The sequence below is a fragment of the Phoenix dactylifera genome, chromosome 6 (assembly GCF_009389715.1).
Source record: "Phoenix dactylifera cultivar Barhee BC4 chromosome 6, palm_55x_up_171113_PBpolish2nd_filt_p, whole genome shotgun sequence".
NCBI classification, from domain to species: domain Eukaryota; kingdom Viridiplantae; phylum Streptophyta; class Magnoliopsida; order Arecales; family Arecaceae; genus Phoenix; species Phoenix dactylifera.
In genome coordinates this window covers 2,903,694-2,923,710 of record NC_052397.1, presented here as the reverse complement: position 1 = coordinate 2,923,710, position 20,017 = coordinate 2,903,694, and the positions used below count along the sequence as shown (strand labels likewise).

Here is a 20,017-nt window from a genome sequence, read left to right as displayed (position 1 = left end):
ACCTTATCTCTCTCTTCCTCCCTCCCTCCCTCTCTCTCTTGGTCCCCATCGCCGGATCCGGAGTTCCCGAAGCTCTCGGAGCTCCCCAAAGGCCTTGGCCTCTCCCTCCCTCTCTCTCCCCCCTTCCTCTCCTTCCTACTCTCCTTTCCCTCCTTTCTTCTCCTTTCCCTCCCTCTCTCCTCCTCCCTCTCTCCCTCCCTCTCCTTGTTTCGGTACGGTCGAGCACGGTACAATACAAACCTGTATCATGCTGAACCAGTCACCAACCAGTACAAGCCCCGATACCAGTTTAACAAACCTTGGCTAAACGAAAATAGGGCCTCCCACATACATGCAATGAGATGACTAAACTATAAATGAAGAGAGTAGAGATAGAAATAGGGAACAAAAAAGATCATAATGGAGCAACCACCAGCACAATATAATCTTCAACAATTTAAAAAGATAACTAAGCAACTGGAGTGATAGGAAGATTGTCCAATGTATGCAAAATATAAAGAAATAAGCGTCTATGATAGTTGTTGGATGGCATCATAAAAGAAGACAACTATATATGCCAGAACTTAGCTAACCGAACATGTGTGCATGCGTGTGCGCATATATTCTTTTCGGTGCACAACTGATGCGGGATTAAACACACATCCGCACCATGTCCTCACACTATGAATACAACAGGAACATGAAAATGTGAGACAGCTTACCATTTAGAAGGCGTACCCGAATGTCTCTCAAATTCATAGACTGCAGATGATACTCACTTTCAGTAACAGTGTGAGGATGTACCTGTCCTTCATCCAAGTTACTTAAGCAAGTGATATATCTCAGCACAGTGGGCCAATCAGCAGGCCCTAGTTCCTCATCATCCCCAAGATCGCCAAATGCCTCCAAGGCCTTGTTTAACATTTCATACCTCGTATAGTTCAATATACGAATCTGCAATTACAAGCAGATACAAATATAAAACTGCAATGTGATTCTACGTAACTATCTATCGTCCCCAATTTCACAAACTCAAGAATAATTACATCTAGATAATTTCAGAAAGGAACAATGCATAATTGAGATGTATCATCTACCCATAGTCACACCATCGTCCAACATACAAATTTGAAACCTTGCAAATATCATTGCCCCCCCACCCCCCAAAATCCACCCCAACATTGAGAGAGAGAGAGAGAGAGAAAGAAAAGAAAGAAAAAGAAACATTAGAACAATATAATATGCAAGGAAATAGAAAAGACAAAAAAACAATAAAATAACCTTTGTCGCTGAGAGTTTATCCATTTTAAGAAGATGCAAGAAGAACTGAGTAGTTGATCCATTGATAGTCAGCGTCAGGAAAACAATCCCACCAGTGAAGAATACAAACTGCAACATGCATCATCATATCTGAGGAGACCATAATCAAAAAATAACAAGAAAATTTTTGTAACTCTAACACAAAAACATACCAATGTTCCAACTTCTGGTTTGAGATGAGTTTGGTCCAAGTTATCGCTAGCACGCTAAGAAAAATATCAAAATAAATAATTAAAAAATAATGAAGCATAAAGGGAAATGCATTCAATCAGTAGATACATGTCTAACTACACTATACAGTAGAGAAGAGAAAATGTATTTGCATTAAAAAAAAAAATCTATACAATGAGTTTAGTAATATGGAAATAAAAAGCACGTCATTAGGGGACCAATTAAAAATATACATTCAACTGTACACAAGGTGTGCTCACCAACATAGCAAGATATCAGAAGAGGATACGATAAAGGAAAAAATAAATACAAAAACTATAAAAAAATTATTCACATGTTGATCCGACCCTCTAGCCCACCCCTTGGACTCACGCACCATGAATTTGCTAAGGGAGATGTAATGAGAGATATGGAAGTACTTTCTAAAGTCTGCAATTCTATAACCTGAAAGAAAGGTAGGGCACTGAAAGCATTTAAACAGGATACTGGCAAGTGGCAGCCCACTACTTATATGGCTCTCCTATCCCCCACCCCCCCCTCCCACTTCTCTCTCACGGCAAACAAAAAACCAAAAAAAGAAAGGGATAAAAAAGTTACTAAAAAACACAGTAGCCATTGAAAAGGCACTCAAAGGCCAAAGCTTCAGCAAGAAAACTGCAATTCGTGGTGTTATCAGCCTAAGTAGCATTGAAATGTGAAGAAGGCTTAAGTGAAAAACTGAAAGATAGAAACATTGTATAGACCAAGGTTTGCCGTCTCAGTACCAGACCTCGTACTAGTACCATACTGGTACTATGTCGGTATGGGGACACCTGTACAGATGTTAACTAACACATGCATGACAACTATGCAAAATACGGGACACCTGTGTCAGGAGTCAAAATCATAACCCACACACTGCACATTGATGAACTGCACATACGCCGGAGGTAGCTGCTTTATCAAAAACTAGTTGAGGATCATGAAGTTAGCAAAATAGACGGTTCCTGTTCCCAAATAAAAGCATTTAGATACTTTTAATCTCATTTTAAATTTTCAAATTCGGAACTAGCCAAATTAGGTTGACGACCAAACTACCAAAAGATCACTATCCTTTCTTTGGTTCTCTACAATTATTCTCTTTGTGCCAAAGCATTTTTCAGCTGAAAAACCACATAATTTAATAACTGTTCTTTTCCAGTTCTCAAAGTAGCAAGAATTTTCAGCTAGGACACCACATGATTTAATGGATGATCTTGGAAGATCACTATTCAAAATTCTTTTTCTTTTTTCATAGTTTGTTGTCACCACTCACCACTCTGTTCTTCAACAAAAATTTACAGCAAGGTCCGCCAAACCCGTACCGGAACTCATACCGATCAGCATACGGTATGCTTGGGCATGCTGGTTTGGAACCGACACGCCCATTTTTTTTAAGCTTTTAGGTTTGCTCTATTGGTAATCAATTTTTTTCAATAATTTTAAGTATAATTTGATGTTTCTTAATATTTTCTGATGTTTCTATGATTCTGATATAATCTAAATGATGCATTTTGTTGTTTTAAAGTGATACAAAACATAAAATGATTAGTGAGATGTTGCATACTACAAGAAGAAACATGAAATATCCTAAAATCAACTAGTGAGATGGACAATATAAAATAATACAATCAATTACATATATTTAAAGTACAACATACACCGATATCTACAATCTCGTCGAGTGGCAATGCCTCTCGTAGATATCTGAATCATTAGCATAGTCGGAAGGCATATTAGCTCACCCCTCTAACCAAGCGGCGTTATAGTCCTATACGCTTATCCCATAATGAATGCGCTCTAGGTTATAAGCACTTTCGGATCTCTTGCTAAAGCTTTGGCTCTAAGAGATGTCTTATAGCTAATAATACGGTTGTGGAGGGGCCCATCCAAATATACCAGCAGCAAAATCCGACCCATAAGATGCTCCGAACTACGTAAGATAGTAGCCACCAGAAGACAATGTCTCGAATGCATCATATTTATATTTGTATCCGTATGTGTCATAGGTTGTCTGTAACTGCGGATAATGGGATCTAGTATACGACTCGAAACCTGATACATCTATGAATCTTTCTCCACGTGCAAAGTCCTCTACAGCTGCATCGCGTCCTCCTGAATTACCTCAAAGAGTCCATCTCAGACCTATAGTACTTATTGTCTGTTGCATTAGATAGAATATGGTTGAAGTGAAACCAGAATTCAGTTGCTCACCACATATTCTTCTTATCCTTCTTTAGCATTGTCAATCCTCTACTGCTTCGAATCCTTGCTAGAGAAGGCATGTAGATCTAAATCATAGATAGAGACTCCTAATGGAATCTCTGGAGCACTTTTTGCTATCAAAAGCCCTCAGTATAGATGCAATACGGCTACCGCCTCTACTAACGGCCTCCATAACTGAGGTCCTCCTGAGCTCTAAATCCGTCCTGTTGCTCACAGAACTAGAGCATGACTCATAGTGTGAGAGCCCAAATTGAGCTTTATGCCCGGCTACCTCATCCTACTGCCACTAATCATCTAGGCTCGCCTTAATGGTGGCCTGGATCTGCCTCCTTGTTATTTGGAGCGGACGCCTTCTCTGACTTTTTGGAGTGATAGAAATGTGGCATTGCCATTCGACGGTCCACCTTCACCTTCTTGACAACTCTCCGCTACTCTAAAATCAGCAAAGTGTTCCATCAATTGTTGGACCTTCTATGGACATTTTCGGCACATAGTTACGTCGAAATAACTACCAGTTAGGTGTTGCTTCAACCTGGTTACCTCTTTCTTGAACTCTGTGTTGCACCAATTGCACTTTCAGTGGTGCCAACCCGAGAGCATTTGCCCATGATCCCAATCAATCACATTTTTGACTCCTTTTATCTTAATGGTTTCATTCATGTAGGTTTATCAAGTACTTCAGTTTATCAATTATTTAAAAAATAGCAAAATTTTATTATGATTAAAAAAATATTTTTTGCTTCAAAAAATATATCTAACTTATCTAATATATAGTACTAAATTTTCATATTTTTATTTATTTACATATTTTTAATATTTTTAAATTTAAAAAATGTTTAAATACCATAAATTCAGAAAAATATATTTTTTACTTCAAAAAATACTTCTGAAATATGTAATACATACTAAATTTTTTTTATAATTTTTAGTTTTAATTATATATTTTTAATTATTTTTAAAATTAAAAATAAATTTTAAATACAAATATTTTAAAAGATTAATTTGAGCTCAGATCCATGCAGAACCCTACCATGGATGCTACATATATTTTTCTAGACCCGTGCGCATGCATCAAAGGCAACTTTTCAATTTTTAAAAATTTTGGCCAGAGCTATTACACGTATAATTGCATCAAAATTTGAAAAAAAAATAGACACTAAATTTAGCTGAAAAGTAACTTACATGCCCCTAAATATCCTTCTCATTTTACAGTCTATTTATTATATTATTTTTTATTTTTATATTTTAATCCAAAAATATTTTTTTAATTTAAAATTATATATAATCCAAAAATTAAAAAAAATTATGGGATTGTGTAGATCATCCATAGATCTACAACATATCATGACATCATGCCAAAATCAAAATTTTTGGCATGAGCTCCCCTTATTTTGCAAATTTCAGGGCATTTTTCAACATTACAAAAAAAAGAAAAGAAGGTAGAAGAGAAGAAGCATACCTTATTTTGGGTTGAATCCTCCTTGAATTATGTTGAATCGCATGCTTTTGGCTGCGGTGGGGTGTTTGAAAGAAAATGTCGGACAGGCCCAAGAAACTTCTCGAGCCTTCCCAACTCTGTTTTAAAACCGAAAGAAAATAGGGAGGACCGGTTTGGAACTGGTCCGACTCGATGCGAACCAGCCAATTCCCCAAGCCAGTCCGACTTAGCGCGAACCGATCGGTTCCATGCGGAACTGGCCGGATAGGACCGAGTCCATGTGGTTCGGAACCTGCCGCACCGAGTCGGACCGGTTCCGCACAGAACCGGCCGGTTAGGACCGAGTCTGTGCGGTTTGAGACCGGTTCCAATCGGTTTCGATCGGTTCGGGGCCGGTTTCGATCGGTTTGAATCCAGTCCCCCGCCAGGTCAGCTCAATATGGGTCGAACCGCCCGATTCGGCACACCATGATTTACATATGGCTTCTCAAGGAAACAACAAAACAGAAGGAAAACTTTTATAGTTGCAGCCAGAAAAGTAGAATTATATCTTTTTTTTAAAGCTTATTTGAATTGAATATATGATCCAGTCCCACCAAAATATCATGATTATTTTGGGCAGTTCGGCCCAATTCTGCAAACCACAATTTACATACAACCATCTCAAGGAAACAACAAAACTGAGGAAAAACTTTTACAGTTGTAGCCAAAAAATAGAATCATATCTTTCTTTTTTAAAGCCTATTTTAATTGAATATATGATCCAGTCCCACCAAAATATCATAATAATTTCCCAAAATAATCATGATGTTCAAATTCTCCTTAGAAGCTATAAAGCCTCCCCATCTGCTAAACATTTATCGCCAACATCACTCAGATCAAATTAATGGGTCTTGAGTAGATTCTGCTAAGGGAAACTTGTAAAATTGTAATACAAGGTGCACTTTCGCCACAAGCATATCTACACATACAGGATACGTTGAGGCTTTGTCCACAATTGCATTAAAATTTCCATATTATAATAACATGCAATTGTGAATTAATAAAACAAATATAGAGCAATGATTTCTAATTGCAAGCCTTGGCCAAAAATTTGTAACAATTAAGCAAATTTCATTCTATATAACTTGTAAAAATTATGCCAAATTAATTAAGTACCTCTCCTTTCAAAGGAAATCCAATGACAAAGGTTTCCCCTAAAAATGGAAAAAATTACTGATTCCTTCCTTATCAAAAAAATTTCTAATCATATAAATAATTAGGTACTTGCAGACGATCTAATTAAAAAAAAAGCATTTGCTCGCTGGAAGGTCATAACGAGGACATAAGTTGATCAAAATTCATCCATGGTTATTCAATATATAAGAATTTCTAGTTTTGAATCGAGGGCTCGTAATGTAAGACTTATCTAGTCTTATCAATTTTTCAAATTTTTTTATCGACTCATGACTTTTGCAGAGCAGTAAATCAACAAAAACTTGCAGCTATGACAAAAGTTTCCCTTGCTCAGCTAGAAAAATCAATAATAAAATCAGCAGTCACTTGACATAGAAAAATGACCTAGAGGTTAAAGGCAGTCAATATACACGGATGAATATGAGCCAAGAGAATCGGAAAAGACAATCAACTTACTTTGACAGACAGTGATAGCGACAGAGCCACAGCCCCTCGCAATCCTGACCACATAAGAATAATTGCTTCTTTCCAGTCCAAACCGTAGCCAAAGTACCGCAAAAATGGATATAGCAGCCCAACAACTATGATTCGAGAGCATTGAACAAAAACATAAAGCAAAATGAGGTAGCCCCATGAAGCACCTGAATATAGATTTTTTAAAAAAACTCAGAATAAATTTTTGAATCCAATATAACTGAAAATCATAGAATATTGATGATAACTTCCAACAAGATCAACAGTGCAATAAGGTTTATGTCAACAGTAAGTTAGGCAGTGAGGTCGGTATCATAGTAACAATGGTGGAGGGCATGCTGGTATCAAGCAATAATTTACATTGATGGAGGTAACAGCATTGGTGGTGAGTAATGGTGGAGCCAATAGAGAGAAGGCAAGAGAAGAGGAGAGAGAAGGAAAACAAGAATAGGGTTAGTGTTAGTAAATTAAGTCATAAGTTAATTAATAAACAAACATGTATATATAAAATTATGATATAACATAGTTTTGGTTTTTGTTCGGCCTTCTTTGGACCAAGGGATCAGCCCCAGCCTAGCTTCAATTCATTTGGATCCCTGATACAGGGCCCACCCAGGTGCCTCGACCTAGGCCCAACCCAACATGCCTCAAGCCAACATAAGCCCACTTCCAAGTCCTACCCATGGAGATTAAAGCAAAACCAACTATAATAAATTAAAAAACAAAAATATGAAAAGGCAAATATGGTCATTGCATATCAACGTTGTGCACTGAGATGCAAAATAAACCTTGATGCTAGAGGTGGCCCAATCAAAGGTCACATACACTTAGGCTATGTTTGGATCAGGTATGACTTTTTTGGGGTTGACATTAATACCAGCATAAATGAATATAAACCTTAAATTTTGCTTGGGAAACATGGTGATATACCAAGTAATGATTACAATTGTTCTCTTTATGTGTTTGGATGTTGATGGGGGATAAGAAATGCTAATTGGATATTACTTGGGGATAACAGGATCAAAACGATGAATTTTTATGAAATGGACAAGTTTGATCTCCCAAGCCCTATTATTCTGTAACACAATAATACATTATATAACATAACAATATGATAATAATATTATACAATATATTAAATATTAGAATATTATACTATAAATTACATTATATATTATACCATAACATTAATATGATATCATGATATTATATAGTATTATGTTGTATAATAAGATCATAATTATATTTAATATTATATGATGTAATATTATATTAATATTTGGGGAGGCGTAATTGGTCATTTTCTCTGATAATGGACAGGATAAGGGAGAGCATTTAAACCAAGTTAAACCAGGATTAAACTTGTACAAGGGGACCCCAAGTATAAATTATACTTGGAATAAGTGTGATCAAAAGAACCTGATCGGATAAATGGGCTAAACTTATCCGCCCGACAACTTGCTGCCTTTGCCGCATATTCTAGGGATAAACTCCCTGATATCCCCAATCCAGATGTAACCTTAGGCTTAATTTAGAACCCAGAAAAAGAATGATTATTCCCACTTTATTCAATATCTCTTGCTAAACACTTTGGAGACCAAACTAAGTTATACCTGACAATGTAGTCAACACCAAGGATCCCATATATAAACCAACTTTAAGCTGCACCTAAGGTACCAGTGTATAAGTTTAAGCCCAGGCTTAACTCGGTTTCAACCCCCTCCCATATCCCAACCACTGTGAGGAGAAATGACCAATTTAGCCAACCTTTATATAATACTAATAATATATACTATCATTAGACGATCTCATATATAATATATGATATAGTATAACATATTACAGTATTTTACAATGATATAATGTAACATATCACATAATACTTTCATCTTATTGTAACATTATATGATATTATACTATAGAGTAATAGAAATTGGAAGGGCAAACTTGTCTAAGTCCATAAGAATTCACCTTTTTCTCCATTTATCCCCAATAACTTAACAGCATTTGCTATCCTCAATCAGCATCCAAATGGATGAACAAAAAAGTGCAATCATTACTTGAGATAATAGAATTTTATTACAAACAATAAAAAAGGATTATCCCCAAAAAACCTAGTAAAATCTAAGCTACCCAGTTTAATTTTTCCTTGTCTCGAAAAAGCCATCCATACTCCAAACGAAACCATAAGCTAGGGGGGAAATGCTAAAAACCTTAGCGAAAACTGTTCAGAAGAGCAAAAATGATTGTACTAGGGACACAATAAGAGCAAAAGAGGGTCTAATAGTAACTAGTCAAAAGGAAGGGCACATAGAATCCCTTTGGTGTACAACGACTATCCAACCAAGAATGGCCTAAATTGGAGGAAAATGGAGAGAAATACCTAAAGCACCTCAAACAAAAACAACAATGGAGATAGAAAATGTGCATATGATTTCAAGAAAGCCTAAGGTAATTTTAATGCCACAAGCTAGGCAGGGCCACTGCCGATGAACAGGACACCACATATAGAAACAATTTAGACAAGTTGACAAGGTATGCTGATGAAATGCTCCAAATATTGGAAATGCATTACAATATTGACATACAAGTTCCAAAAAGAGGTTTGGGCTCTAATACGAATGAACTACAAGCACTTGTCGAACTAACCCAAGGAAAATCTAAGAATGGTATGGAATCAAGGTTCTAAATACCATGGGACAGGACCGTTCTAATTTTTCCATAGAACAAGATGCCCCACCTACTACTCTTGGGACCCTAGCCTATTTTCTTACTCACCCCATCTTGACACGGGGGACACCGAGATACCCACGCCATCCTACTAGTATTTGAAACCTTGCATGTAATACAAATAAAATTACATAAACATGCCAGAAGTATAGGTATGATCAAGAAACCATGCCACAAGGGTGCATATGTACAAGTCTAAACATATGAATATAGACCTATATATTTATTAAATATATCACAGATAGCATAAAGAGGCATGTCAATGTTGAAGATAGGTACATAACAAGACTACAATTTAGATTATCTCAAACTCTCTTTTCCAAATTTTTCATTTTTTATGGTAATATCCCAATCCTTATGCCGAATAGGATAGTGGCATTGTGGATCCTCATTCACATACTGGCTATAACGTATTTTTTGGGACCATCTTAGCTCTTGGCAAACCAAGTAATAGGATATTACATCTCTAACTGCTCAGCTAAAGCCAAGTTGTGCTCGGTTAGATGCTACTTGTGAACTTGTTTGGTTTTCATAACTTCCATTTACGATGGGTATAATCATTGTCTCACATAGACACCTTTACTCTAATAACCAGATTGTTGAACAAATTGCTAGTCCGATCTCTCACATGCTAACTGAATAAATCAAGAACATTTACCACTTTGTTTGTTATCACTACAATATTTAGTTCTTCGCATCCCCATATTTTTCTTCAGAGTTCCAAACTGAAGCTTCCACACAAAGTTGCTTAACCGTTGATCTTTCGCCTTTTTAGCATACTTGCAATGCTGATGGAATATGAGTTTAAGAATGAGAAATACAAAAGGAGGGGCAGCAGGGAAGGGCAGAATTACATTAGACATAAGTATCATATGTTATTTTGCATGTGACTTCCATAAATGATTCATGGTTTAACTTACTATTGTCAAAGTGATATCCTTAGCAAGTTAGTGATGACAATCCTTGTAGGCTTGTACAATTGTATATATGAAAGCCAATGTCCAAATAAATGAAATATGCTCTTGCACTCAATGCTTCTTTTAAGTTCATAAGGCTTGTTGGTCTATGATTTACATGTCATGAAGTTCTATATTTGTAGAAATATGGACGTCCAGGTAAAGTCCCCTCTTTTCCTTTTTGTTTGTTCCCTCTTCCTTCTACTACTAGATTAGTGTGACAAGAAAATGAATGACGGAATCATACAAAATAATGATTCTCTGGAAATCTCGCATGAATGATTTAATTACATAATTACACAACAGAATTGTATGAAGTAAACAAACTGGTCAAAACTTAATAATAATATAGAAACCGACAAAAAATGATTTAGAAATTAAGAAGGAAAAACACTTGAGCTTAACTCATCTTTGATTGAATAAGTATCTTTGCCATTATGTTAAATGTTGCACATGCAATCCGAAGTAAATTTTTAGTAACTTATCATCCTTTGAAATTTTCCTTATAAGCAATGTGATTTAATACTAATAAGCTAAAGATATGATATGCCGATAATGAAAAGAGGAAGTATATGTTGCAAAAGATACCATGTCTTTCGAAGTGGTTATCATTGTGCAGTACACCTTCAGCAATAACAACCCCACTGACAAACCAAGAATAAAAGATTAAGAATATATCATTAGGCAATTAATAGAAAGTGAAGAGCCATATATTATCATAAACTTTGACTCTTAGCATTACAAAAATATATCTAGTATTATCAAAAGGCAGATATGCAACAACGCCAATGCATTAACCCATGCATGCACATGGGCAAAACACGACCTAGGCATCTTTACCAATATGACTGTCTTTTTGGCAGGATCCACCAGAGCCTCGCCAAATATAAATAAAATATCAAGGAATATGAATGAATCAGAATTAATCCAATCAGCCAGCACAAAATGGCTAACTGAAAAAAGTGGATGAATATATGGTTTAAGACATACGCATTAGAATTTCCATATATAAAAACCCTTTGATCTACTCCTAGAGAATTCTTCATTCACCAGAAGATTAGAAACCTAGACATCTTTTCCAGCTCCAATGTCATGGTCAAGTATCATATAATGCATCATCACTGATACACATGTTCTTCAGCTTCATTCCTATACACCATTATTATGGCATTATCACACAATGATAAACGATTTGGGGACCGTGTTGCTGGCTACCTAGTTTTACGTGCATGGATGAAGTTTAGGAGTTAATACCACCTTGTCTAACAATTAATCCAGCTACTTAATCATTCTGCTATATTCAATCTATCAAGCAAGTCACAAAGTTCACGAGAACTCATCGAACAAGCTTTTAAAATGTTAATACTTGTGCAAAATATGGATGACCCCGATTCAAATTAGAGAATTCAATATACTAATTAATTATATTAGGCATGTACGCAAAATTACTCACGCACTAAGCGAGGGGCATAGTCATGCAGATTGGATAATTGATTATTGCCGCTAGTAACTAATTCCATCGCACTATTACTTCGCATTCAATGCTTGGATCCTATGTACTTGATACAAGAGAAGATCAAGATGTGCATTCAACTAATAGGGGAAAAATATGTCTTAAACATTGCAACACCAAAGATGTTTGTGGTACAAACTGAGTGACTTAATTAACTTCAATAAAGCTCTTGAACATGCAAGTGAAGCATAGAGTCTTTAAAGTTTAAGCCTTCACCTATGAAAAATCTATAGCATGGATTTTATTCAAAAAGAGAAGAATGATGCATCCATGTTTTGCCATCCCAAGTTCAAGCAACCCATTTTCCTTCCAGCTCATCAGGTCATCAAATACTCTGCTCAACAATTGTACCAAAATCTTTTGCAGCCCAGTACAAATATAGCAATTCACACTTGTATTCTATATACTGATATAACCATCAAAGTAACATGGGCTGAAGAATACTAAAAACTCCACATTTGATAGTTGCTGGTGAATGAAATTAGTCTATGTGAAGTAAAGACAAAATGGAAGCCTATAGACCTTCTAAGATTTTATAAACAACAAAAATGAAATTAGTACTATAGGAAAACTAGAAAATTACATGAAACGACTGGTTCATAAATGAATGTATCTTATCTCAGAGAGAGAGAGAGAGAGAGAGGTTTCACATTCAACTAAATCCAATCATTCTACAGTTTGAGTAATCTGCTGAAAGTTGCCCATCCTTGTAAACACAAACCTCTTGCAACCTTGCTGATAGTTCATCACTTCAAATCTTCATCATTATATTTTGTCCATTTTCTTTTCAGTGTGCTGCATCCTCGCATACATTATGAAAAGGTCTTAGCGTGGCCATCTTCATATATATCAGCAATAGAATGACTGCTCTCAAATTCCAAACGAACTTCAATAATTTTTGTCCAAATCAAGTTGTTTTGGCCCTTTTTGTCCCGTCCGAGTGTGCCTAAAAACTTATTAGCACACGGAAAGGGTGACAATTCAAATGGTGAGGGCTAGATATGTGTGTGGATGTGCTACTAGCATTAGAACAACAAGAAAGATGGTGATCAAAGAAAGGACATGAGAGTAGCATGGGTTCAATTGCCTTATCCTTTTTAAGGGCTTTCGCTGCCGTCACACTGTTGTTCCAAGGAGATGGATCTAGATAGGGATAAGGGTGTAGCTTGGGCTACAGTGATAGAAATCTACGTTAACACTACTCCTAAAAAAGCTACTAGTAAACTAAGATAAGATAAAGATGCATTCATTTGGATTGTCGAAGGATCACTTACAAAGCACAATTACACTAATTTATCCTAAGGAGCAAAAGAACTAAAATAACTGCTAATCCCTGGAACTGCCAATGTCGTCACGATCTTCAGTGGTTTCAATGATTTGCTCCCATGATCTCAAGTGTAATCGTGAACCACATCACTATGCAACATCCCTTTGCCTGTAGCTTGTACCGATGCATCATAGTTAATCAGACCAGGTTCCAATCTTTCATCTTGTTTATCCACGTCATGGCTGAATTCTACCTCTTCGACCTGCGGATCCAGATCGTGTGATTTATGACCGAACTCTATCCATTTCAGCAAGAGTCACATGACTTTCATCTGTTCTGGCTCCGTCTAACTTGATCCATGCGGCCTCGTTCACGGCCACCATCTAGATCATTGAGATGGGATGTAAACATGGCGTAAACGATACCCTCCACATGCTATCAATCGACGGCCAGGAAGATGATGTAATGTATCTGGCACATCCATCAGCCTGACTTTGGACTTGACAGTCAACCAAATTGGCCCCTTTGAAGGAAAAGATAATTGAGATCTTGCAAGCCCACCAATCACTTGTGTCACCAAAGAGGTTGATAGGTTCACCTTTTAGGAAAAATGAATTTAAGCAACAGATACAGACCATGGAAGATTTGATGGAGGTGAGATTCAAACTTGAGCAGCATGTAGAAACCATGGAGAAATTGGTGGAGGTAAGATTCAATGCCATGCTTGCCCTCCAACTTGTCAGTATGGCGGATACAGCTGATTTATACGGGAACATGCCCAATAATATGACTAATGTTCCTAGCTCTTAGACGAATATAGACCTCTATCTGTTTAACAGATTGCTCTCTAGCATATAGATTTGGCATAGATAGCTACTGACGATGAGGAGGTGATAGTATCCACTAGGATGGTTACCCCCCAACCCTCGAGGTAAGGATAAGCTGCACTATAGGTAGTTTGAATTGTTGTCCCCCATCCATTAGTCCAAGAGGACTAGTTCCAATGGCAATGCCATGTGTCAACATGATTCCACCGACATTTCCTTAGCAACCATCTACAAACCAAGATGGTCGAAGCCCATCTCAGGCTCGAATATTGATTTAATGTTGTCCGAAGAATCTTTGATTGCCTATTCGGTCTGATTTACTCCTGCATTCACCTACAGGATCTCTTCCTCATTGTCTTGATCTAAAGATTCCAAGGACTCCACAAGATAAGGTCCGGCCTCTTTCTTTTGATAGGATGAGATCTCAAAGTCAGGTTCCTCAAAGCCCCCGACATTTCCATACAAAGATTAATGTGTCAATTTGTACGCCGTAAAGAAATGATTGGCTAATTCTGCCACAGTATGCACTAGTAAGATGGTGATCGCAAGGAGGATATGGGAGTAGCATGGGTCTAGACATGGTCTGCCGCATGGAATGCCGTACCGGTCCGTACCGGCCGGTACGGGCCGGTACGTACCGGTCCGGCCGTGGACCGGTACCGGAACGGATAAAAAACCGGTATTTCCCGGTTTTTTATCCGAACCGGCCGGTACGGGTGCGTACCGGCCGGTTCGGGCCCGTACCGGCCGGTTCGGGCCCGTACCGGCCGGTTCGACGCCCGTACCGGCCGGTTCGACGCCCGTACCGGCCGGTACGCACCTCGTACCGGTGCGAACCGGCCGGTTCGCACCGGTACGATTTTTTTTTTTTTTTTAGAACCACAGCGCCGCGCGCTGTGGTTTTTGAAACCACCGCGTACCGGCCGGTACAGGACCGGTACCGGCCGGTACGTACCGGACCGGACCGGACCGGTACCGTACCGGTCCGGCCAGCCACCGGTACGCCGACCGGTACCGGTACGGCGGACCTTGGTCTGCCGTACCGGTCCGTACCGGCCGGTACGGGCCGGTACGTACCGGTCCGGCCTGGGACCGGTATCGGATCAGCGTAAAATCCGGTACCGGTAATTTATTGTTGAAGGACCGGTACGCCACCGGTACGGACCGGTACGCCATCGGTTCGGACCGGTTCGGGACCGGTACGGCCCGGTACGCCACCGGTACGGCCCGGTACGCCACCGGTACGGACCGGTACGGGACCGGTTTCATACCGGTCCGGGCCGCCACCGGTACGCCGACCGGTACCGGTACAGCGGACCTTGGGTCTAGATGCTTTGACTTTTAAGGACTTTCGCCACTATCACACCACTGTTCAAAGAAGATGGATTTGGATAGGATAGAGATGTAGTCTGGGCTACGATAGTAGAGATCTAAGTTAACACTACTTTTAAGAAAGCTACGGATAAACTAAGATAATATAACGATGCATTGATTTGAATTGTTGAAGGGTCACTTATAGAGTACAATTACATTAATTATACTCAAAAACAAATAACTAAACATAATCGCTGATCCTTGTTGTCACAACCCAAGACCTCACCCAAAAAGACTAGCCGGAAAGTATTATTTAGATTTCTTGATCCTATATAAGTACCCAAGATCTACCCAGCGAATAACCGATGTGGGACTAAACACACACCCGCACGGATCTTCAAATACTTTCTCCGTTTAAGCCTTGACGTCCTCATTAGGCTAAGGGTTTAAATCCATTCAAATCTAATCACAAGCATTACGATCAGCCCGTGATCGGCCCTAATAGATCCATGTTGCAGTATCCCCTAGTGCCCTAATAGATCCATGTTGCAGTATCCCCTAGTCCACATAGGTTATGGGTTGGGTCTGCTCTGATACCATTTGTCACAACCCAAGATCTCACCCAAAAAGACTAGCCAGAAGGTATTATTTAGGTTCTTTAATCCTATATAAGTATCCAAGATCTACCCAACGAATAACCAATGTGGCATTAAACACACGCCCACACGGATCTTCACACTTGTAACTGCCTACGTCATCACGATCTTCAAAGATTTTGATGATTCGCTCCCATGATCTCAAGTGTACAATGAACTACATCACTATTCAACATCCCTCAACCTGTAACTCGTACCAATGCATCATGGTTAATCATGGCCAAGTTCCATTTTTTGGCCTGCCTATCCACATCATGTCAAATGCTACCGTTTCAGCCTGCGTCTCCACACCATGTGATTTACAAACGAACTCTATCCAATTTAGCAAAAGTCATGTGACTTTCATCGGTTCTTGCTCCATCTAACTTTATCTACTTGGCGCTCACTTATAACCGCCAGCAAAATCATTGAGATGGGGCGTAAACATGGTGTAAACACAAGTCTTAAATGGAACTAAAGAATGCTGCCCAAAATTGAATAAGTGCATAATCTTCAGCTTGATTTACCCAGAATTCTTTGTTTTGGAGTAGGGTTTGGGTGCCAGGAGGCTACATATATAACTATGATATGATGCTTACACTAAGGCAGCACCAATACTAATTTCAAGCCATCAATGTAAAGTTAAACATTGTAGTCCCCTTAATATCATCCCTCTTTGGTCAATATTGTCCCTATCTTTGACCTGTGTCGGTTTTTATCACCAAAGAGTATGATCAATGCTTGAAAAAGATGGCGTGGTACCTAAAGCCACTAACATTGTTCGCCATTACTCCACATTGCTGATCATAGTCTACATCATTGTCTAAATCTGGCTAATGTCTACTTGTGTTAGCTAAATATTTGTGCTGCTCTGCTGTATTAGTTTAGTCATGTTATTGTCACCTACTGTTGTTATCTCTCCCTATTTTGGTTCACATAAAGGTGGTAGAGCTAAGAAGAATAAGGTGAGCTACAAGTATGAAGAGGAATACGACTTGCTCACTTGCACTAATTGAGAATTATGTGAGAGAGAAGGAAGATAAAAAGCAACTTAGAATAGACAATAGGACAACAAAAAAAATGAAGATGGAAGAGTAAATATCTCCTCAACATGGAGTTTTCTCCAGCTTTCTTTCAGATGATGTATGATTGGTTATTTGGACTAGGAACATAATAATTCAACCTTAATTATGATGATAATGGGCATCAACGTTTGTGAAAAAACATCTTAGATCATCTGGAAAATGAGACAATCGATCCTTTTAGCACCACCACAAAATTTACTTGGCATGTCAATTATTGTCTTATTAGTGTGGCAAAATTTCCAAGCCCAGTGACTAGGTGTCTAGCATTCTAGCATGGAAATTTTTTGGCAATGATAAAACAAGTTCTCATGGAGATCTTTTATAAATCCAATAAGGTGGAAAATCTATAATGAGAAGAATAAATATACTAGAAGTACATACTTTAAGACAACATGTGTCAATGCTTAAAGGAGGCATTCATTCCATGTAAGGAAATGTGCTTGTGAGGAGCTGTTACATAAATTTGATTTAACAAAAAAAAAAATCTGGTCTCTGCTTAGTTTTAGTCTTCCACTAACCTTATCATCTCTTCAAATTTTTTGGACAAGTTATACATTATATTTACTTGCAAGTAGTTGTTATATTAATTTTATTTTTTCAATACGATCTCTTGTTGCCTTCTTATCTTCCATTAACCATACCATCCCTTTGAACATTTTAGATAAGTTTCCTTGAATCTTCTCATGACACATTTTAGATGAATTTCTTTTTCTACATTAAAGGAAAATTGCACAGAGCATGAAAATTCTCGAACTTACAAATAGCAAAGATGAACATTTGAAATCCCAGATAGTCATTATCCAGTTTGCCTTGACATTAGTCATTATCCGGTTTGCCTAGATATTAGTCATAACCAAGGTCTGTTAAACCATTCTAAACTAGGCAATACACAGCACACCAAACCAAACCGACTAGGAACCTGAATGGTTCGGCCACTTGATTCGGTCCCAGGTCCACTTGCCAGGACCAAACCTTTAGGTTCCACCTAGTTTCAAGTATTTACAGGCTATTCAGAACCAAGTTGAGTTCAGGCCTTTATTATCCTCGCCTTTACCCAGATCCTCCTTGCTCCTCATGGTTTCCCTGCTAGAGTTAGGGTACCATTACTGCCGCTGACGATAACAACAATGATCTCTTTCTCTTCTCTCTCACCATGACAACAATGATGAAGATGACAAAGATAACAATGAAGACCACGGCCACTGTAGACGACGATGATGGGTATTGAGGCTGGAGATTGTAGGTTGAAGGTCAGAGGCATGCCTGTCCCTCCCTCTCCACCTGCCCCCCCCCCCCCCCCCCCCTTCCCCCCTCCCCCCTCCCTTGCTCTCCCTCCCCCTATTTCCAGTATGGCCTGGGTTGGTATGATACATAATGTTACCAAGACTGAATCAATAGCCAAGTGGTACAATCCCTAGTACCGGTTCGGCGAATCTTGGTCATAATTATTTTGCATGTAATTTCACTAATAAACCAAAGATAGAATTATCAATTTTACACACAAAGAGCCTCTTTGTTTACATGGAGGAAGATTATGTAGTTGATAAAAGTAATAAGCATTAAAACAATTACTGCAATATGAAATGTCAAAGCATCTAGTAATACCTCAAGATAAAAATTAGAGTATTTGCAATGTAGGCTACCATTTCCCTGAAAAAGATATGCAGAAATGTAAATAATAAATCCCTATTCAAAAACTCCAAAGACACAAATAAAGTTATGCATACATTAGATAAGATGCATATAAACACGAAAAAATATACATATAGTTCCTTGAGCAAACTACTACAAGTGACTAAGAAATTACTAGCTTTGATGCATATTATAATTCTACAGGGCCTGCCACAAGAATGCCCATCTTCTAAACAAGAATCTCAGCATATCCAGTATATAATAAAATAAAAGAATTTCTTCGTGTAAATGCAGAACTTTAAATGCTACTCTGTTGCCTTCTGTCTCATGTCTGTCAATTCTCTCATTTCTCAATCTCATAAAGGATCACAGGAGATGCAGAATTTTCACAAAAAAGTTGATTTGGGATATAGTTTTCAAATTTGTAGCGTAGATCAGAGATATTGACCACAAATTGGGAAAAAAACAAAAATCCTGTGTGGTACGTTCCAAGCATCTGTAAGTGGCATTGTGTAACCGAAACATCCAAATCTGAAATAGCAGTGGCAGATTGCTATATTACAGTTAAGAATTATATAACTGCCTATTTTGATTCACTTCAAAGCCACAAAATCAAGTTAAGGAAAATTCCAAAAACTGTTGCTAATAAAACATAGTAATGCTTGGCAGAATAAGATTTTGTGAGCATGTATCAGGGTTACATTCTCCTGTTTTAAACAGCTAGTATGTGCTTGAAATAGGTGTGAGTTTTGTCATTATTACACTTGTAATTCCTTAATATATTATAAGATCCACTTGGAAAAGCAAGCATTCCAAGCTAACAATAGCAGGTCAATAACGATTGGTTTTCCATGCATGACATACTCCATATCAACTTTGTCTAACCCAGTTAGCACTGTTACCGCACTGAGAAATAAACTACCACACGGTCCACACCTCTCTCCTCTCTCTCATGTTTCAAGAGCAGCAATAACTAGATAGCAAATGATCCACCCAACTCTGCCAATTTCAAGTGGACAATCTTAATGTCCACTCAAAGTTTACTTATTGCAGGCCCATCATTTTTATATTCAGCTCTGCCACATCCAATCTTCTCCTTGAACTACCTAATGGCTATGCTTCTAGCATCACAAATCCTCCACATCAAGCTCTTCCATTCCCTAAGCATGCTGTATATCCTTTCTATCACCCCTTTAGAATGGTCTGACCACCACACCCTTAACCAGTCGAGCTCAAGCCAACTCAAGTTGAACACA

General features: G+C 38.1%; 1 protein-coding gene across 3 annotated transcripts in view; it reads right to left on the bottom strand.

Annotated features, from left to right (window-relative positions):
• Window positions 1-20,017, bottom strand: part of LOC103713094 (sodium/hydrogen exchanger 8) — a 49,187-nt gene that overhangs the window by 13,467 nt on the left and 15,703 nt on the right. For all 3 annotated transcript variants that reach the window (XR_003386897.2, XM_008799878.4, XM_026807192.2), the window contains 6 exons: window positions 18,735-18,779; window positions 11,077-11,132; window positions 6,785-6,969; window positions 1,452-1,505; window positions 1,261-1,368; window positions 702-933 (listed from right to left, as the gene is read on the bottom strand). Coding sequence is in view for 2 of the 3 variants with exons in the window: in XM_008799878.4 (XP_008798100.1) it covers window positions 702-933; window positions 1,261-1,368; window positions 1,452-1,505; window positions 6,785-6,969; window positions 11,077-11,132; window positions 18,735-18,779 (680 nt within the window). In the remaining variant the exon portion in view is untranslated. The remainder of the gene's footprint in view (window positions 1-701; window positions 934-1,260; window positions 1,369-1,451; window positions 1,506-6,784; window positions 6,970-11,076; window positions 11,133-18,734; window positions 18,780-20,017) is intronic.